Below are 19,025 nucleotides of genomic sequence, written 5' to 3' on the forward strand. Positions count from 1 at the left end.
CCAAAAGAGCACCCTCACCAACCATGCTGGCTCTTTTATCTCCAACTTCCAGTTTCCAGAACTCTAGAAAAAAACTTCTATTGTTTATAAGCTACCCAATCTGTGGTATTTTGTTATAGCAGGTCTAACTAAGACAGTCATCATAATACTGGTGATTATGATTAGAAAATAACATAAGTCTGTTTCTACCCTCTTACTAATGCCAGGCACTGGGCTTATGGTATTATATGTATGATGGAATTATATCCTGAAGTATTAATTAATCTAGTTAATTCTCTAATTCTCTATCCCTCTTTTCTTGCACTTGTATCCCAAGGGCTATTTTCCCTCCATCTATCTTGCACTAAAGGAAAAAGAAAGATTGAAAGAAACAGCAAACCTAAGGGGAAGAAAATGATTTTCTTTTCAGAGACAGGCTTTAAATCTTAAAATTTGTATGGAAACACAAAAGACCCTGAAAAGCCAAAGCAATCCTGAGAAAGAAAAACAAAGTTGGAGAAATCAGGCTCCCTAACTTCAGACTACACTACAAAGCTACAGTAAGCAAAACAGTGTGGTACTGGTACAAAAACAGAAATATAGATCAATGGAACATGATAGAAAGCCCAGAAATAAACCCATGAACCTATGGTCAGTTAATCTATGACAAAGGAGGCAAGAATGTACAATGGAGAAAAGACAGTGTCATCAATAAGTGGTGCTGGGAAAACTGGACAGCTACATGTCAAAGAATGAAATTAGAACATTCTCTAACACCATACACAAAATAAACTCAAAATGGATTAGAGACCTAAATGTAAGACTGGACACTATAAAACTCTTAAAGGAAAACACAAGCAGAACACTCTTTGACATACATTGCAGCAATATCTTTTTTGATCCACCTTCTAGAGTAATGAAAATAAAAACAAAAATAAACAAATGGGACCAAATTAAAAGCTTCTGCACAGCAAAGGAAACCATAAACAAAATGAAAAGATGCAGGATGGGAGAAAATATTTTCAAACAAAGCAATGACAAAGGATTAAACTGCAAAATATACAAACAGCTCATGCAGCTCAATATCAAAAAAACAAACAATCCAATAAAAAAATGGGCAGATCGAAATAGACATTTCTCCAAAGAAGACATACAGATGGCCAAAAAGCACATGGAAAAATGCTCAACACTGCTAATTATTAGAGAAATGCAAATCAAAACTACAATGAGCTATCAGCTCACACCAGTCAGAATGACCATCATCAAAATTCTGTAAACAATAAATTCTGGGGAGCATGTAGAGAAAAGGGAACCCTTCTATACTGTTGGTGGGAATGTAAATTGGTAGCCACTATGGAGAACAGTATGGAGGTTCCTTAAAAAACTAAAAATAGAACTACCATATGATCCAGCAATTCCACTACTGGGCATATATCCAGAGAAAACCATAATTTGAAAAGTACATGCACCCCAATGTTCACTGCAGCACTATTTGCAATAGCCAAGACATGGAAGCAACCTAAATGTCCATCGACTGATGAATGGATAAAGAAGATGTGGTACATATATACAATGGAATATTACTCAGCCATAAAAAATGAAATAATGCTGTTTGTAGCAACATGGATGGACCTAGAGATGATCATACTAAGTGAAGTAAGTCAGACAAAGACAAGTATCATATTATATCACTTATATGTGGAATCTAAAAAAATATGATACAAATGAACTTATTTACAACACAGAAACAGACTCACAGACTTTGGAAACAAACTTATGGTTACCAAAAGGGAAATGTGTTGATAAATTAGGAGTTTGGGATTAACATATACACACTACTATATATAAAGTAGATAATCAGCAAGGACCTATTATATAGCACAGGGAACTCTACTCAATATTCTATAATAACCTATATGGGAAAAAGAATAGATATATGTATATGTATAACTGAATCATTTTGCTATACACCTGAAACTAACACAATATTGTAAATCAACTATAATATAAAATAAAAATTAAATTAAAAAATAAATAAATAAAATAGGCCTGTCGAAATGAGAGGAAAAAATGATATGACATCTAAAACCTAAAGGAGAGACTGGATGGTTTGGAGAGTCATCCAAGATGGAACTGCAGTGGGTCATGAATCCCCCACCAACCTGGTTTTCCACAGTTCGAAATTTATAAGCTCCCCCTTGAAGACATAGTAGGAAATTTGAGCATCCTGATAGAAATACAGCTGAAGAAAAAAACTTCACTCCTGGCCAAAGCAGTGCTAAATTAAACCAGTGAGGTATGTCCTTGTGAGCATAGCTGACATTAGACCCACTATGATTACATACAGATTAAGAAACTGAGATTAAATAACTTGTGCAAGATCGCTATCCAGTTAGTTTTGGAGCTGGGATAGAAGCCCATGTACTCTGGCATCAGAACTTTCATTTATCATATTATTTTACTGCTTCCAAATATCTACTGAAAAATAATTTACAATAAGGATTTATCAATACAGTGACGTTTCATTGCCCCTAAAAATTATCCATATGCTCAGAGAACAATGTTGGGCTTTATTTTTTACTCTATTATGTACTTATTTTCTTCATAGAGAGATCTGGATTAAGGGCATTTCTGACAATGAAAAATAACTCGCCAATTCCTATGCAGCCTGGGCTTTAGAACCATATCAATATCACTTGCAGGTGTTCATGTTCAGGTTTGAGGGAAACCTAATACAATTTAGATAAATGGGTTTTTAATTAACAAAAACTGAAGTCCAGTCCAAGGGAGAGTACTTCAACTTTAGAATTAGCTGTATAATGAATCTAGTTTTTAAAATGTCAGCCATGCCCACCCGCCTGCCTTTCTTATAACTGTGCTATGGTTTCCAAGGAGCCATCTATCAATCTGGCCGTCAGCAATCTCCTGGTATCAACTGCTGAAGTAAAATTTGCATAAGAACAAAGTAACTTTAGTTTATATAATCAAATCAAGTTATTTTGTCTTTCCTTTAGCATAAAATCCATGTTACAGGATTGAGCCTCAAACATTATGGCACCTAAGAATTCGAGAGTATGCCATGTGCAACCTACCCCCAACTTCCGCCCTTCCTCTCCATTATGCATTCTCACAAAAAGAAATCAACCTATAAAAGAAAAAAATTGGTAAGTTGGTCTTTAATAAAATTAAAAACTTTTCCACAAAACATCATATTAAGAAAATGGAAAACAAGACACAGTCTGTAAGAAAATATTTGTAAAACACATATATGATAAAGGACATATCCAAAATACACAGAGAATTGTTAAAATACAAAAATAAGTTAAATCAGTAAATAATGGGCACAAGAGCTGAACAAATACCTCATCAAAGAAGATATAGTGATAGCAAGTAAGTATATGAGAAGATGCTCAATATCATATGTCATTAGGGAAATGCAAATTAAAACTACAATGAGGGCTTCCCTGGTGGTGCAGTGGTTGAGAGTCCACCTGCCAATGCAGGGGACACGGGTTCATGCCCCGGTCCGGGAAGATCCCACATGCTGCGGAGCAGCTGGGCCCGTGAGCCATGGCCGCTGGACCTGCGCCTCTGGAGCCTGTGCTCCGCAGCGGGAGAGGCCACAACAGTGAGAGGCCAGCGTACCGCAAAAAAAAAAAAAAAAAAAAAAAAAACTACAATGAGATACCACTATATACATATGAGAATCACTAAAATCCAAACAGAGACATTTACAAATGCTGGTGAGAACATTAAACAACATTACTGGAGGGAATGCAAAATGATACAGCTACTTTGGAAAACAGTTTGGCAGTTTCTTACAAAGCTGAACATAATCTTAACATGTGATTCAGCCATCAAGCTCTTAGATATTTACCCAAATGACTTAAAAACATATGTCCACACAAAAACCCACACACACATTTTTTTATAGCAGCTTCAATCTTAATTACCAAAGATTGGAAGTAACCAAGATGTCCCTTAATAGGTAAATGGTTAGACAAGCTGTTTTACATCCATACAATGGAATACTATTCAACAATTTAAAAAAGCAATGAAGGATCAAGCCATACAAACACATGGATTCATCTCAAATGCATATTGCTAAATGAAAGAAGCCAGTCTGAAAAGTCTACATACATATGCTTCCCATTACATGACATTCTGGAAAGGGCAAAACTATAGAGACAATAAGCAGATCAGTGACTTCCAGGGGGTTCAGGGGTAGCAGGGGAAGGATGAATCTTTGAAGTACAGAGAATGGGAATTTTGAGAAGGCAAAACTGTTCACTATGATACTGTAATGATGGATAAATGAAACTATATATTTGTTAGAACCCACAGAACTTTACAGCATAGAGTGAACCTGTATGTATGCAAATTTTTAAAAAAATCATTTAAAACATTTAAAAGGATACCACGGGATAGAATGCAGTGTGTGGCCAAAATTATCTAAATCTATCAAACAACCTCACTGAAGGGGATGGAGGAAAAGGTGCTGATTGAAGTAATTCTGGAAATGAGGGGAGGCTGTATGACTAAAGGTGAAAGAAATTGCTTATAAGCACTGTTCCCTAGTTGATAAAATTGTTTCACACAGCAGAACTTGTTAACAATCCTCATAATGCTTTACATGTACAGTTGTCCCTCCTTGTCCATGGGGAACTTGGTTCCAAGAACCCCTACGGATACCAAAATCTGTGAATACTTTAGTCCCTTATATAAAATGGCATACTATTTGCATATAACCTATGGACAACCTCCTGTATACTTTAAGTCATCTCTGTATTACTTGTAATACTTAATAAAATGTAAACACTATGGAAATAGGTATAAATACAATGTAAATGCTATATAAATAGTTGCTGGCACGTGGCAATTTCAAGTTTTGGGTTTTTGGAACTTTCTGGAATCTTTTTTCAAGTATTTTCACCTGAGAAATATTTTGAATATTTTGAATTCATGGGTGTGAATCCCGTGGATATGGAGGGCCAACTGTATACTGGAATTGAACAATTAAATTAATGAATGGCATATAGTGGGAACCAGGTTTCTCATTGTTCGAGTGGGAGATTACAGATAAGGGGAAGATGCTAGAAGAATCCATGGAGTAATGGATTCAAGTTTGCTACATCTGTGTAAATTCATATTCAGCTTAATATAGATATAGGTGATGACATACAGAAGCATAGCTATATGTACATACACAGGCTTAGTATACACATCCATGTATTTTCTTGGTCTGTCAGCTGAGAGGGCTTAGAATCAACAACATGCTAGTAGCTATAACCACATCGCCCAGACCTTGGTGTTACCATTGTCCTATACAAAGAACCAGTTGCTCCTTAAGAGAATGTCTAATTCTGGGCTAAGGGCAGAAAGTAGATAAGATTAAGCTGGGGCATTTTGCAGTGCCAGAAAGGAAAGAAATGCTTACCAAAACAAGCAAGCAAATGAACAAATGCAGCAAAAACAAAAAGACAGTGTAAGAGTGTGCCAAAAAGGCACAAAAACCAACTAAAATGGCTCGCAAAGGCCGAAGTTGGAACAATTTGAGCAACATAATAAAGTAACATTATATTTAATTCAAAGTATAATACATTTATGAGTTCTTGTTGATATAACTAAATGATAGAATAAACAGAGGAACATGGCCAAATCTCCTGTGCAGAAGAATTCTAAATAATTTATGTAGGTATTTCAACCTCAGATGGGTAGTGAATAACTTCCCACTTATTAAGTGTGGGCTGCACACAGCGACTTCCTTTCACAGAGCACAGTATAGAAAGGGAGAGAAAAAAAGGAACTTTTCAGAGGAGAAACCTGACAATCAGCATCTTAGGAAGGTGATGAAGGTCAACATCTAGCGACATGTCATGTTGATGGTATATACTCTTGATATGATGTGATGCTGGCACTTCCTCCCTGTAACCCATGACCCAGTCTAATCATGAGAAAAATATCAGACAAATCCTAGTTGATGGATCTTCTGAAAAATACCTGACCAGTATTCTTCAAAACTGTCAAGGTTATCAAAACTAAGAAAACTCTGAGAAACGGTCACAGCTAAGGAAACATGACATCTAAATGTAATGTGGAATCCTAGATGGAGTCCTGGAACAGAAAAAGGGCAACAAGTAAAAACTAAGGAAATCTGAGTAAACTGTGGCAAATGTAAGGTCTTAATAATAGGGGAAACTGGATGTGAAGTATGTGGGAAATCTCTGTGTGACCTCCACAGTCTTTCTGTAAATCTAAAGCTATTCTAAAATTTTAAAAAAATTATTTTAGAAAAGTACATGTCCTAAGTATTATAGCTCAGTGAATTTAAACTTTTGTACATCCAGCTCCCAGATCACTATCAGTGCCACCAAACCCCCCCTCATCCTCCCAGACCCCATCCTCAGGCACTATTGCCCCACCACCAAGGGCAAGGACAATCCTGAGCTCTAAAACATAGATTTCTTGTGCTCGGCACTGAACTTAACATGTAGATGGAATCACACAATGGGAAGAGTATTCTTTTTTAAAAGTCAAATTGGCTCAAGCCACTTGAGGCTCCTATAGGAACGTATTTCCCTTGATTATGTGCATTTATTGGTATAAAATTAAGGTGCTTGTCAGCAGTTGGGACAGCCTGGTATTTGACTTGATATAATTTAAGCTATTTGGAAATGAATTAATTAGGGAGAATGGAAGAATAAAATATATGAAATGTCTTCTTTTCTTTGTAAGATTCCTTTTCCCTAAACTTTTTGATTATACAGAGCTTGCATTCTCTAAAATGTTTCAACTTTTTCTGGTTAACAGCTAATAAAACAAATGTTGCTTACAAGGTTTTCAGATCATAACTAATGGCATTTGTATTTTCAATGATTCATTCCCTTCTTTCCATACAGTCTAAAATCTAGGAGTCTTACTCTCCTGTGGAATGACCCTATGAAGGCTCCTTCTTGATTTGTCATAACTACCAGTTTGACAAATCTTTAGGACATATAGTGTTATTTAAATTTAGTCCTCATACAGCTTGTCATATAATTAATCATTGAACAAGATTTTAAAATGCAGATTCTAGGCCTACTCAACCCTACTGAATCAGACTCTTTGGCTTTAAAGACTCCAGGACTGTAATTGTGTAATATCACCATGTGATTCTTTTGTCCACACAAGTTTGAGGACCATTTCCTTGGTGTCAGACATGGCATAACTTGGTGAATTTCTTCACAGTATTTTTTTAAATGCTATTCACAACAATTTTAAATGAGTATGTATGTGTGTGTGTGGAATTTCAAAATGTATACACTATAACTCAGATTCATAGAATCTGTCATTTTCTAGTACTCATTTCATCTTGCTGTTCAACACTTGCTGTTTAGCTTATCCATTGCTTCTGGTTTAAAATTGTGTTTTTCATCTGTACAAAGCCTCTTTTGAAAAACGACCCAATCTTTCCATGAGTTAATGTTAGGAAATTCTGGCATTTATCCACCTTGCCCTTTCTTTCGGAGAACCTTTCACATCATTATGGTGCCGTATTCCATGAAGGTCAATCTCTGCCTCCTAGACATTTTTCTTAGCAATTTCTAAGTCACCACATGATCATGGCCAGTTTTTTCAGGGACCAAAATGAAGGAGAAGTTTTTAAATTTCTCTTTCTACATAAGAGAGCAAAGAATATCTATTGTGACTCTCCTCTCCTCCTCTCTCCCCTCCAAATACTAGAGTCCCTCACTTTAAAAATGAGTGGTAGAGATTCAGGCAGCTTTCTTCTCATTAAATAAGACTATCTTGCTCTTTTTCCATTTCTGAAAAATCATCCTGCCTGATAATAACTAATGCTTATTGAGTGCTTATTATGCTGGACTGTGTTCTAAGCATTTAATCTCTTTTTTTTAGCATTTAACATTTATAACAATTTTATGAGACTGGTCCTTTTATCATTTGCATTTTACTGAGGCACAGCGAGGTCAAGTAAGTTGCCCATGGTAGATAGCTAGTAGGCAGACAGGCTGATATTCAAAGTGAGTCAGTCTGTCTCCAAAGCCCCATGCTTTTCCTACCATGCTAGACTTCTTCTCATTCATTCATTTAACAGAGATTTATTGAATACCACCTGCTATGGTCAGGTCAGTAGGGATATAGTAATGCATGCAGAAGACAAGATCTTAGCTCACATGGACCTGGTCGGGTCAGAGAGAGACAAGGAAAGCTGATAGTAAACAAATGAACATATAATTTAATGTCAGCATGTAAAAGGTGCTGTGAAAAAAGTGGTCAAGTCTGGTTTTTTTAGATGTGGTTGTCAGGGAAGAATTATTCTAAGGGGGTAACACTGAGCTGAAACTGAAGGTGATAAGGACTCAGACATACAAAAAGATAGAAGAGCACTCCAGATAGAGGGAAGTAGGGTGGAGACCCCTAAATGAGAAAGAGGTGGAATGTTAGAGAACAAAGGACTTGTGACTAGCACAGTAACCAAGACTGAGTATGGTATGAAAGTGGGATAGGCAAGTAAGGGTCAGAACACGCAGGGTTGTTTAGGTCAAGATAAGGAGGTGGATTTGTTCCAGCATCCCCTGCTTTAAGCAGGGTGATGATATGATTTGATGTACATTTAGAAATATTTTAGTTGCTATGTGTGGGAAATTAATTTTAACAAAGTCAAGTGGGAATTGGGAGAACAACTATACCTTATAATCCTTTTTTTATTACAACATTTGAAAATGTTTAATGAGCTGTAGTTCCAACTTTGTAACAGAAAGCATAACAGAGAAAAATTAGAAACAAAAAGCATCATACGTAGTGTGAGAAACTTGAGCTTTCCCTCTAAGATCAGGTACAAGACAAAGATGTCCCCTCTCACCAATCCTTCTCAACATTGTATTGGAAGTTTTTTTTTTTTTTTTACATCTTTATTGGAGTATAATTGCTTTACAATGGTATGTTAGTTTCTGCTTTATAACAAAGTGAATCAGTTATACATATACATATATCCCCGTATCTCCTCCCTCTTATGTCTCCCTCCCACCCTCCCTATCCCACCCCTCTAGGTGGTCACAAAGCATGGAGCTGATCTCCCTGTGCTATGTGGCTGTTTCCCACTAGCTATCTATTTTATGTTTGGTAGTGTACATATGTCCATGCCACTCTCTCACTTTGTCACAGCTTACCCTTCCCCCTCCCCATATCCTCAAGTCCATTCTCTAGTAGGTCTGTGTCTTTATTCCTGTCTTACCCCTAGGTTCTTCATGACATTTTTTCTTAGATTCCATATATATGTGTTAGCATACAGTATTTGTCTTTCTCTTTCTGACTTACTTCACTCTGTATGACAGACTCTAGGTCCATCCACCTCACTACAAATAACTCAATTTCATTTCTTTTTATGGCTGAATAATATTCCATTGTATATACGTGCCATCCCGAATAGCCAAAGCAATCTTGAGAATGAAAAACGGAGCTGGAGGAATCAGGCTCCCTGACTTCAGACTATACTACAAAGCTACAGTATACCTTATAATCCTTTAAAATGAAAACTGCTAACTTTGTGGAAATTTAGGGAATGATCAACCAATAGATAAATAGGATGTTTTACAAGGAAGTCTCCCTCATTACTGCAGAACATTATAAAATAAAGACAAAGAGAAATGATGGGACTGCTTTCTATTTTAACATTATATTTTTCATTTTATATTAATCTGATTATTTGCTAAGTTATTATTTTCCTGATGTCATATAGATACAGCCTCAGGTGATCCTCCCAAGATGCTTGGACTTCATAAGTCCATAAAATTCCTGAAAGTTACCCATAAATCTATGGCTATAATCTTCCAGAAGAGAGGCCTCCAAAAAATCAGATTGGCAGTTTGCATCTCCTTTGAGAATTTAATTTTAAATAATCTGAATTTGATTTGTATCATTGACCAAATGTTTATGGGCACATTTCACAAGGAAGATACTTATCTGGTTTTGCAGACAACAGGCATATGTATTCCGCTATGTCATCTACCTTTAAGGAATTTAAAAGTTATGTCTTCATTCAAGAAATGATTGAAAGCCTATGATGTAGAAAACCCTGGGGTAGGCATCACGGCTATGCAGATGAATTGCACAGTTTCCACTTTAAAGAATCTTACAGACAAGTACAAAGAGACATAATATGAGCAACATAAAAGGCCTACTCTGACAGAGAAGAAAGAAGTGATTGTTTTCTATCGATTGTCAGGGAGAATGTCAAACTCAAGGTATCCACCTGGAAACAGAGGCTGCAACTGTTGCAAGTGGGCAGAAATAATCCCAGGGAAGAGGAGTGGCAGATGAGGCTGAGTGAAATGTTAGGGAGGAAAAGCTAAAGCCAGACTACATTCTTGAATTGGTCACCACTGGCAAAAACTTGGCTTGATTCTACCTGGACCTTTTGTGGAGCCATGAAGGTTGTGCCCCAGAACTCCCTGCCTGAGGGACAAAAAAGATCAGAACTTAATAATAGCTCTTCTCTCTCCACTGATCAATAGTTGTCTACTGGGACATTAACTCCCTAATATTTCCAGATTACACATGAGTAAGTGGCCAGATTGGTTCCCATAGATGTCCTGCATCAGAGAAGCTTGGGACAGAAAGTAAAAGATAACTGTTACAGCTAAGGGAAGGTGCTATCAGGTCATACCTGTGTGAAGCTGGTTGCTAAGGCAATGACTGAAGTAAAAGGTAGGCTAAGAGAATGTAACAGCATGGGAAAATGGAGCGAGATATTCTTAATACAGAAAACTTTCACATGAGGTAGCGTTTGAGCTAGAACTCAAAGATGTATCAGGATTTTATATACAAAAATTAAGAAGATGTAGTAAGATGGGGAAATTGTTTAGAAATGTATTTCAAGCAGAGAAAATCTGGTGAACAAATATATAGATTCGGGAGAGCAGAGAGTGTACTTATACAGGGATTATGACAGATAAGAGTGGATGTACCTCTTGGGTTGAAGAGCGAAAGATCTTCAGTAGTCGACCCTGGAATGGACCACCATTGTCCAGTGCATGAAGGTCATCGGCTTGGTCCAATCACATGTTAACCCCTGGGTTCTGGACAGGACTATGAAAGTCAGATACATTATTATGGCAGAAGAGTAGTTCCCTGTAGGAAGGTGTGGTTTACAATATAACCACAAATTATGTGATTTTCTTCCCTTCAAGAGGTAGAGTTTAGGGCTTCCCTGGTGGCCCAGTGGTTGAGAATCTGCCTGCCAATGCAGGGGACACGGGTTCGAGCCCTGGTCTGGGAAGATCCCACATGCCACAGAGCAACTAAGCCCGTGCACCACAGCTACTGAGCCTGCACTCCAGAGCCCATGAGCCACAACTACTGAGCCTGTGCGTCTGGAGTCTGTGCTCCGCAACAAGAGAAGGCCGAGACAGTGAGAGGCCCGCGCACCGCGATGAAGAGTCGCCCCCGCTCGCGCAACTAGAGAAAGCCCTCGCACAGAAACGAAGACCCAACACAGCCAAAAATAAATAAATAAATTTATAAAAAAAAAAAGAGGTAGAGTTTAATCCTCCCTTCCCCCTTAAGTGTGGGCTGGACTTAATAATCTGCTTCTGACAAATAGCATGTGGTAAACGTGATAAAGCTATTGATAACTAATACAGAAATCATACTGAACAGACTGAAAAACATGTATGGCCAGTATAGGTTTTAAGCGCCAAGTTTAGGGTGAAGGTGATGGAAAAAGAAGATATAGACGTATGAGAAACTAAGGAGACTAAATTTCTATAAGAACAGTATCAAAGAAATGTAGACAATTAATAGATGGAATTTAATAAAATCCTTCTGCACATCAAAAAACTGAGTGTTAAAATTTGTTTATTTTCATTGTATCATTAGTGTATCATCCCAGAGTCACATGTTCTCAAGAATAACTCATGTTACATAGAGACTCAATTCCAGATTTGACCTGAGAAATGCATAGATAATAGGGAAGTGATAAGATGTGAGCCCTGCTTGCTTGGTTTTCTTAATTCAAAAGAATTTAGTGGAAAGTCCAGAAGAAATTGGTAGATAATAGATTCCAAATTCAAATAAATTCCACCCTAATCCTACAGTTTCCTTTTTCAATGTAATGAATCTAATATTCTGACATATTTTAAGGCATTTTTTTTCTTTTTCTGTAATGTGTTCAGGATTGTCTCACTAGTCTGTCAGAAGCAAGGTATCCCTTTGGATTTGTATGTGGAGACTAACAGTTGACATAGCAGGAATGCAAAGAGAATAAAAGAATTAATGGCTATACTCAGTTTGTGATGTTTAAAATAGTATTTTGATGAAAAACAATTATCTAGATATCTAAGCTTTTTTTTAAAGAGATACGAATCTTCTAAATTCTTTTAGTACATGAAGAAATAAACCTTATAGACTCCAGCCATAGATTTCCTTTCATATTGCAGAGAATACATTCCATCTGCCTCTGATGATTAGGTCATAAGCCTTATTCTCCTAAGGTAGATAAGATAAAGTAGTTTCAGGGTCAAAACTTCTTTCTTCTATTCCCACTCAGTACCAAAACTTTAAGCTAAGCGTTTTGAGAAACATCCACACTTGTAGGTTAGAGCTGGGAAACACTGTGGCAAGTGGCATAATTCCATGGGAACTGTGTCACTGAGGCTGCAAACCCCTGGGAAAATTCTCTGGATCCAATGTGGTGTAAATGTGGCTCCGAGGTGGTGGCCAGAGGCAGGTAGATATTCATGTTCATTCCTCTAGGCCTTTACTTGTCCGAGGCTCTGGGAGTCTCTGCATCCCCTGTGAGGGAGGCAGATGTGATAAGAGGGACAGTAGGTAGTTTGTAAAACCTGCAGGTCCATGATGGAGCTACTGCAGATAGGAACGTGAAGACCCAGGACAAATATCTGCAGCCAGAGTCTTCAGCAGTGGCTGCCAGCACATGACACACAGGGAGCTAAATATTGTCAGTCACACCTCACCAGACCAGAGAGCTGACGAGTCCAAGGCCCTCCAAGGCCAAGATCCTGGAGGACACAAAGGACTCCATGTGGGTCTCAGCCTGAATCTCTTTTGCTGACAAGAGATTGCCTAAGTCACTGCCCTCTCTCGAAAGGGAAGAGATAGAAATCTGAAAAAAATATATTTGTATTCCGAAGAGATGAATTACTTAAAGAGTGGTTTAACATTATTAACTCAAGTTAAGATTACTGAATTGGGTAAATTGAGTTTTCTTTCTTTCAGCTTCCTCATGGGACTAGAGGCCGCTGAGGGAAAACAGATCAAGAGAGAGAAATCAGGGTTGACATGCTCTTATGCCTCTGAACTGCAGTGGAAGTGAATAAGTGTTTCTGCTGAATTTATCTACTTGTGAGTGTGATTAGGTACCAAACCCTTTTAATTCCAGGAAACCACAGATAAAAATCTGTGTATCTGTTTCAGTTACATTATTTTGTAATAGAGTGAGAATAGGCAACATGGGCACAATATAATTTTTGAACCTAGATCCTACTACTCTTATTATGTAGACATGACCTTGTGAGTTTTCAGACTTGCTGACTGTATTGTGATTTTCTATCATTTAGTGTGCCTATACTGCAGGAACAAAGAGGCTATCTTTCTTCATGGGAGATGTCTGTAATTTATTTTCCAGTTTAAGGTATATTCTTATGAGTGAATAGCATTATTTACCACTCTCTGAATGCATATCCCCTAAGATAATTTATTTTTATGACAAAAATTTCCATGCATTGAGGCATTTTGTATTTTCAGTTAGCTTGCATTTTCTGAGACATAGTTAAATCAGCTTTAATCTTTTCCTTTAGGTCCTTTTTTTCTTAGTTTTTGTAATAGCTATTAAAGGATTCCTTAGAAACAAATTAACTTCCCTAAGGCTGTGTATGTTCAGCCTATGAAAATTTACATCAAAAGTTTATAATGAAAACCACTCAGATCATTCAAAGATGAGGCATTGTGATAGAATTAAAATAACCCCTTAGCTCCTACTATTGTTTATTATGTGAGCAGGGGCACTAGAGAGACAGGAAAAAAAAATAGGTGATTATGTCTATTAATGTCAGCTGTTTGATATTAGTTCCTCTCTCACTCATTTTTCAGTGAAATTAATCTACTTTCTTTTATTTATCAAATGTTTGAGGGAGCTTCTCTGATGACGCGGTGGTTAAGAATTTGCCTGCCAATTCGGGGGACACGGGTTCGAGCCCTGGTCCAGGAAGATCCCACATGCCCCGGAGCAACTAAGCCCTTGCACCATAACTACTGAGCCTGTGTGCTGCAACTACTGAAGCCCACGTGCCTAGGAGCCTGTGCTCTGCAACGAGAGAAGCCACCGTAATGAGAATCCCTTGTACAGAAACAAAGAGTAGCCCCCGCTCACCGCAAATAGAGAAAGCTCGTGCACAGCAACGGAACACCCGACACAGCCAAAAATAAATAAATTAATTAAATAAATGTATAAAAAAAGAAAATCTTTGAAATTCGTAATGTTATTAGCATTGTTTCTTCTGAAACACAAGAACATTCTATCCTTATTATTTTTCCAGCATTCCACCAAACACTGCTCTGAATACAATTTTCCTGTTTTCAACCTCCCATTCATTTCTTCCTATTTAACCTTCTCCACATCAGCATTACTTTTACCTCTTTTCTGTTCCCCACATCACTCCTCTTCTCATTCATTTGCTTTACCACTAAGCTGGAGCTGCACTGCTTATTTTTTGTAGTAAGAACACTTACCACCAGATCTACCCTCTTAACACAATTTTAAGTGTACAATACACTGTTGTAACCATAGGCACAGTGTTGTACAGCAGGTCTCTAGAGTAATCATCTTACAAAACTGAAACTTTGTACCCACTGAAAGCAACTCCCAGTTTCTGGCTCTCTCCAGCCACTGACACCACCATTCTACTCTCATCTATGTGTTTGACCAATTTAGATACCTCCTACAAGTTGCTAAGTGAAATAAGCCAGTCACAGGACAAACTCTTTTCATGTTTTGAAAATGGCCTAGAAACCTACGTTACAATAAATGCTGAGACCAACTGGCATGAACTTACTCAATTTCTCCTTCCTACAACTTAAAAAAAAAAAAAAAGAAACCCTGCAAACTAAGTCTCCTTATCCCCTTTTCTTCCTAAGCCTTTTCCTTAAAATGGCCTTCACAGATTTTTCCATCAGCCATATCTATTTTGTCTTTGCATTAGCACCTTCTCCCACTCAACTTAGAACACTCTGACCTTTGCACTCAAAAAGAAAAAAATAATCCTTTCAGTCTTGTAATACTCTCAAATGACTTCGTACATGTCTTCTTCTCCCATTCAACTGCTCAATCTAAACCCTTCACATTCAGTCTGCTATCTCTGTTACACTAATAAACAATTTTATGAATTCCATAACTTATGTTTTAAAATCACTTTCTCTCTGATTGCTCTAAAATTAATTGTAGATATGTTTCATTATGCTTTGCTTTAAATGGTTTTCTTTCTCCCGTTATGTCAAATTGTGTCCCCTCAAAATTCATATATTGAGCCCTAAACCCCAAGTACCTCAATATGTGGCTATATTTGGAGATAGGTACCATTAAAGAGGTGATTAAGTTAAAATGAGGCTATTAGGGTAGTCTTAATCCACAATGTTCTTATAAGAAGATTTGAGGACACACACAGAGACCCTAGAGATCCTTGTGCACAGAGAAAAGACCCTGAGGGACACAGTGAAAAGGCAGCCACCTGCAAACCAAGAGAGGGGCCTCAGAACAATCCAAACCTGCTGACGTCATGATCTTGGACTTCCAGCCTCCAGAACAGTGAGAAAATACGTTTCTGTTGTTTAAGCCACTCAGCCTATGTATTTTGTTATGTCATTCTAAGAATGTTGCATCCAATTGCAATGTGGAGGGGTTTCCCCACACCACCACCATCTGACACCATCAGGGTGTATGACTCAACTTAATTCTGACACTCTCTACCCAGAGATAACACCATATTCTACAGGTTAAGGGCTCAGGCCTACAAGACTGCCTCCCTCCTCACTTCAGATGCCAGAGGCAAACCCAGCTTGTTACTTCTGATCCACTTAGAGACTGGAGATTTCTGGGACCTCCTCCTGGTGTTTGATTAATCTGCTGGAATGGCCCACAGAACTCAGAGAAACATTTTACTTACTAGGTCATCAGTTTATTATGAAAGGATGTAACTCACAAACAGCCAGATGAAAGAGATGCAGAGGGCAACGTACAGGAAGAGGGCCTGAAGTTTCATACCCTCTCTGAAGGCACCACTCTCTGAAGCTCCATGTGTTCATCAAGCAGCTAGCTCTCCAAAATCTCTCCTTTGGGGATTTTATGAAGGTTCATTACATAGGCAATAGTCATGAAATCATTGGCCACTGATTGTTAAATTCAATCTCCAGCAGCACCCCGCACCCCACCCCATCCCCAGGTCAGGGGGTGGAGCTTAAAGTTCCAATCCTCTAATCACTTGGTTGGTTCTCCTGACAACCAACCCCCTTCCTTAGGTGTATTCCAATAGTCACCTCATAATCATACCAAAAGACACATTTATCTCTATCACCACTTAGGAAATTACAAGGGTTTTGGGGGCTCTGTGCCAGGAATGGGTCAAAGACCAAATACACATTTCTTACTATAAATCACAGTATCACATAGCCCTAGCAAGCTAATATACCCACTGAACCTTGGGAATCTCACTGCTCTCTTACCACTCTTCATTTTTTTTTGCTGGCTTTTCATCCATTTCACTCAAATGAGATGTTAGATTTGCCTCACAATTTTATCCTAAACTTTGTATTTCCTTCAATGTTGACTTCTTCATTAATTACTTCCTAAGGTGTCTACAGGCACCTCCAAGCAGATATCTACATATTTAAATTATATATATAGATATAAAATCATGTTGCAGCTCACATGAAACATCTTTTTCTGTGATCATCTGCACAGCTCCACCTCAGTGCTATACCAGCACTTCCGATTCAGCACATACAAAATTAAACTTGTTTCCACATGTTCAAATTATTGCCTACTTTTTGTATCCCTGCATATTATATCCATGTCCCATGTCCTATTAATGATGTCACCATTTTCTTTCTTTTTAATCCTTGCCTCTCCAGTCTTTATTTATTCCTCTGCAGCATCTCTCAGTTCATTTCCTTCCCTTTCCACGTGCCATCACTGGAGTTTAGGTCATGGTTATTAATGGAAAACTTTGATCTTTCTCACTGAATTCGAGTCCTCTATATTCTACTTCCAAGGAAAAGAAGCACTGATGGGAGTCACAGCTGAAAACATTAATAGACCATGGTGCTAAAGGGTAGGAGCTTTTGTAGTGAGTATTAAAGCGATACAGAGCTCTTGCTTTTATAAAGTGTTTCTTTCCCTTTGTGTATGTGTGTGCGCATGTAAGGGTGTATCTTTTTTGTGTTTATTCTCTCTCCCCTCTTTTTCCTCATGTAAGAGGAGGGTCACATCTCCACTTCATTTCTGTAAAAGTTTATCCTTATCTCACATCCAACTTTAGAAAACAAAAAGGGAACAAGAAGGAAGAAGGGAGGGATGTGAGCTAGATTGCTTAAAGACTATCTACTATATAGTGAATTCTCTACTGAATATTGAGGATGTTCAACAAAATACCTCTATATATTTCACCCTTGAAAAATTTCATCTGGTAATTTTTCAGTGAATAGTTCCTGGAAGCTGTCCTGTCCCAGTAACTGTCCTTTGCATATCCTCACAGAGTCTTATCACATGTGACATTTTCACAGAGACTCAGTGGAACTCCCTCTGTAAATTCTGACACTCTGTGTTGCTCCCTCTCCTACAGTTCTACACTGCAAATTCCAGCTACCTTAGCTTCCTCGATCTCTGCTTGCAAACTCATCAACTGAGCAAAAATGCCATCCTTACATAGATTCCCTCCCCCTGTTCCATAGTCTGGAACATGCATCCAGGCAGAAAACTGAGACAACTATAGGGCTCAGCAGGGTTTTCCCCTTCTTTAAGGGCAAACCATTCCATTTCGGCTATTGCCTAATATGTGAAAACAGTTGTCTCATGGAGGTTGTTCATACACATTTATCTAGTTCTTTACATCGGAAGGAAAGTCTGGTACAAGTTACTCCATCGTGACCAGAAGTGGAATTTACTCAGATAAAATTTTTATTCCCATTTCACAGATAAAGAACCTGAGGCAAAGATAATTAAAATAATTTGCCCTAAATTACACAGATATTGAACGTTGAGACAGAATTCAGTATTAATGTCTGTAACACAAGGCCCACTTACTAACCCTCCTGTCATGGACAAAAGAACGTTTAAGGCTTTACATAATCCAAATATTAACTGTGGTGGTAGTAGTAGTAGTAGGAGGAGGAGGAGGAGGAGGAGGAGGAATAGCAGCAGCAGGTAATAAGAAAAAGAAGAAGAATGGCAACATTTATATGTAAATAGTAATTTGTAACTTAAAAATTTCATGTTCATTTGTTATTGATCCTTACAAGGTTTCCAAATTTCCATACTTCTCCTTCATTATCACCTCCAGTGTTCTACCTGTGCTGGGGGAAAAAGCTGTAAATTTTGCTACGTTTCCAAGAGAAGGTATGCATGCTGTCACTGATGTGACACTTAGTTCAAAGACTGTAGGATGGGAAGGGGATGATCTATCTTTGAAAAGGGAATTTTTACATTTTTAAAAACTACTCATGGCAGAAAAAAGACTCCCATATTCCTCTGAGGAAGAAATAAACTATGTCAAAATGAACTAAGTTTATTTGATAGCTTCTGAAATTTGGTCAATGGCACAGTGGATTTTATAGACTCTTAGAATTTTATGTTTGTTTCTTTAACATCTTTATTGGAGTATAATTGCTTTACATTGTTGTGTTAGTTGATGCTGTATAACAAAGTGAATCAGCTATAGGTATACATATATCGCCTCAGGCCGTTGCAACAGCCTGAGGTGTGCTGTGTATTCTCCCGGGGAAGTTGTCCCTGGATCACGGGACCCTGGCAGTGGCAG

At 37.9% G+C, this 19,025-nt stretch overlaps 1 protein-coding gene across 3 annotated transcripts in view; it reads left to right on the forward strand.

Annotated features, from left to right (window-relative positions):
• Positions 1–14,398, forward strand: part of MANEA (mannosidase endo-alpha) — a 105,298-nt gene extending 90,900 nt beyond the window's left edge. Inside the window, exons 5-6 of one of the 3 annotated variants that reach the window (XM_081251448.1) lie at positions 13,216–13,341; positions 14,133–14,398. In XM_081251448.1, the coding sequence (XP_081107574.1) occupies positions 13,216–13,312 (97 nt within the window). In that variant the 3' untranslated portion in view covers positions 13,313–13,341; positions 14,133–14,398. Of the gene's footprint in view, positions 1–13,215; positions 13,387–14,132 lie in introns of those variants that run through there. The other 2 variants (XM_081251447.1, XM_081251452.1) reach the window with 2 other exon arrangements.
• Positions 14,399–19,025: the final 4,627 nt, after the last annotated feature.

This window comes from Mesoplodon bidens, assembly GCF_964165515.1.
Source record: "Mesoplodon bidens genome assembly, chromosome: 12".
In the NCBI taxonomy this organism is placed as follows: Eukaryota; Metazoa; Chordata; class Mammalia; order Artiodactyla; family Ziphiidae; genus Mesoplodon; species Mesoplodon bidens.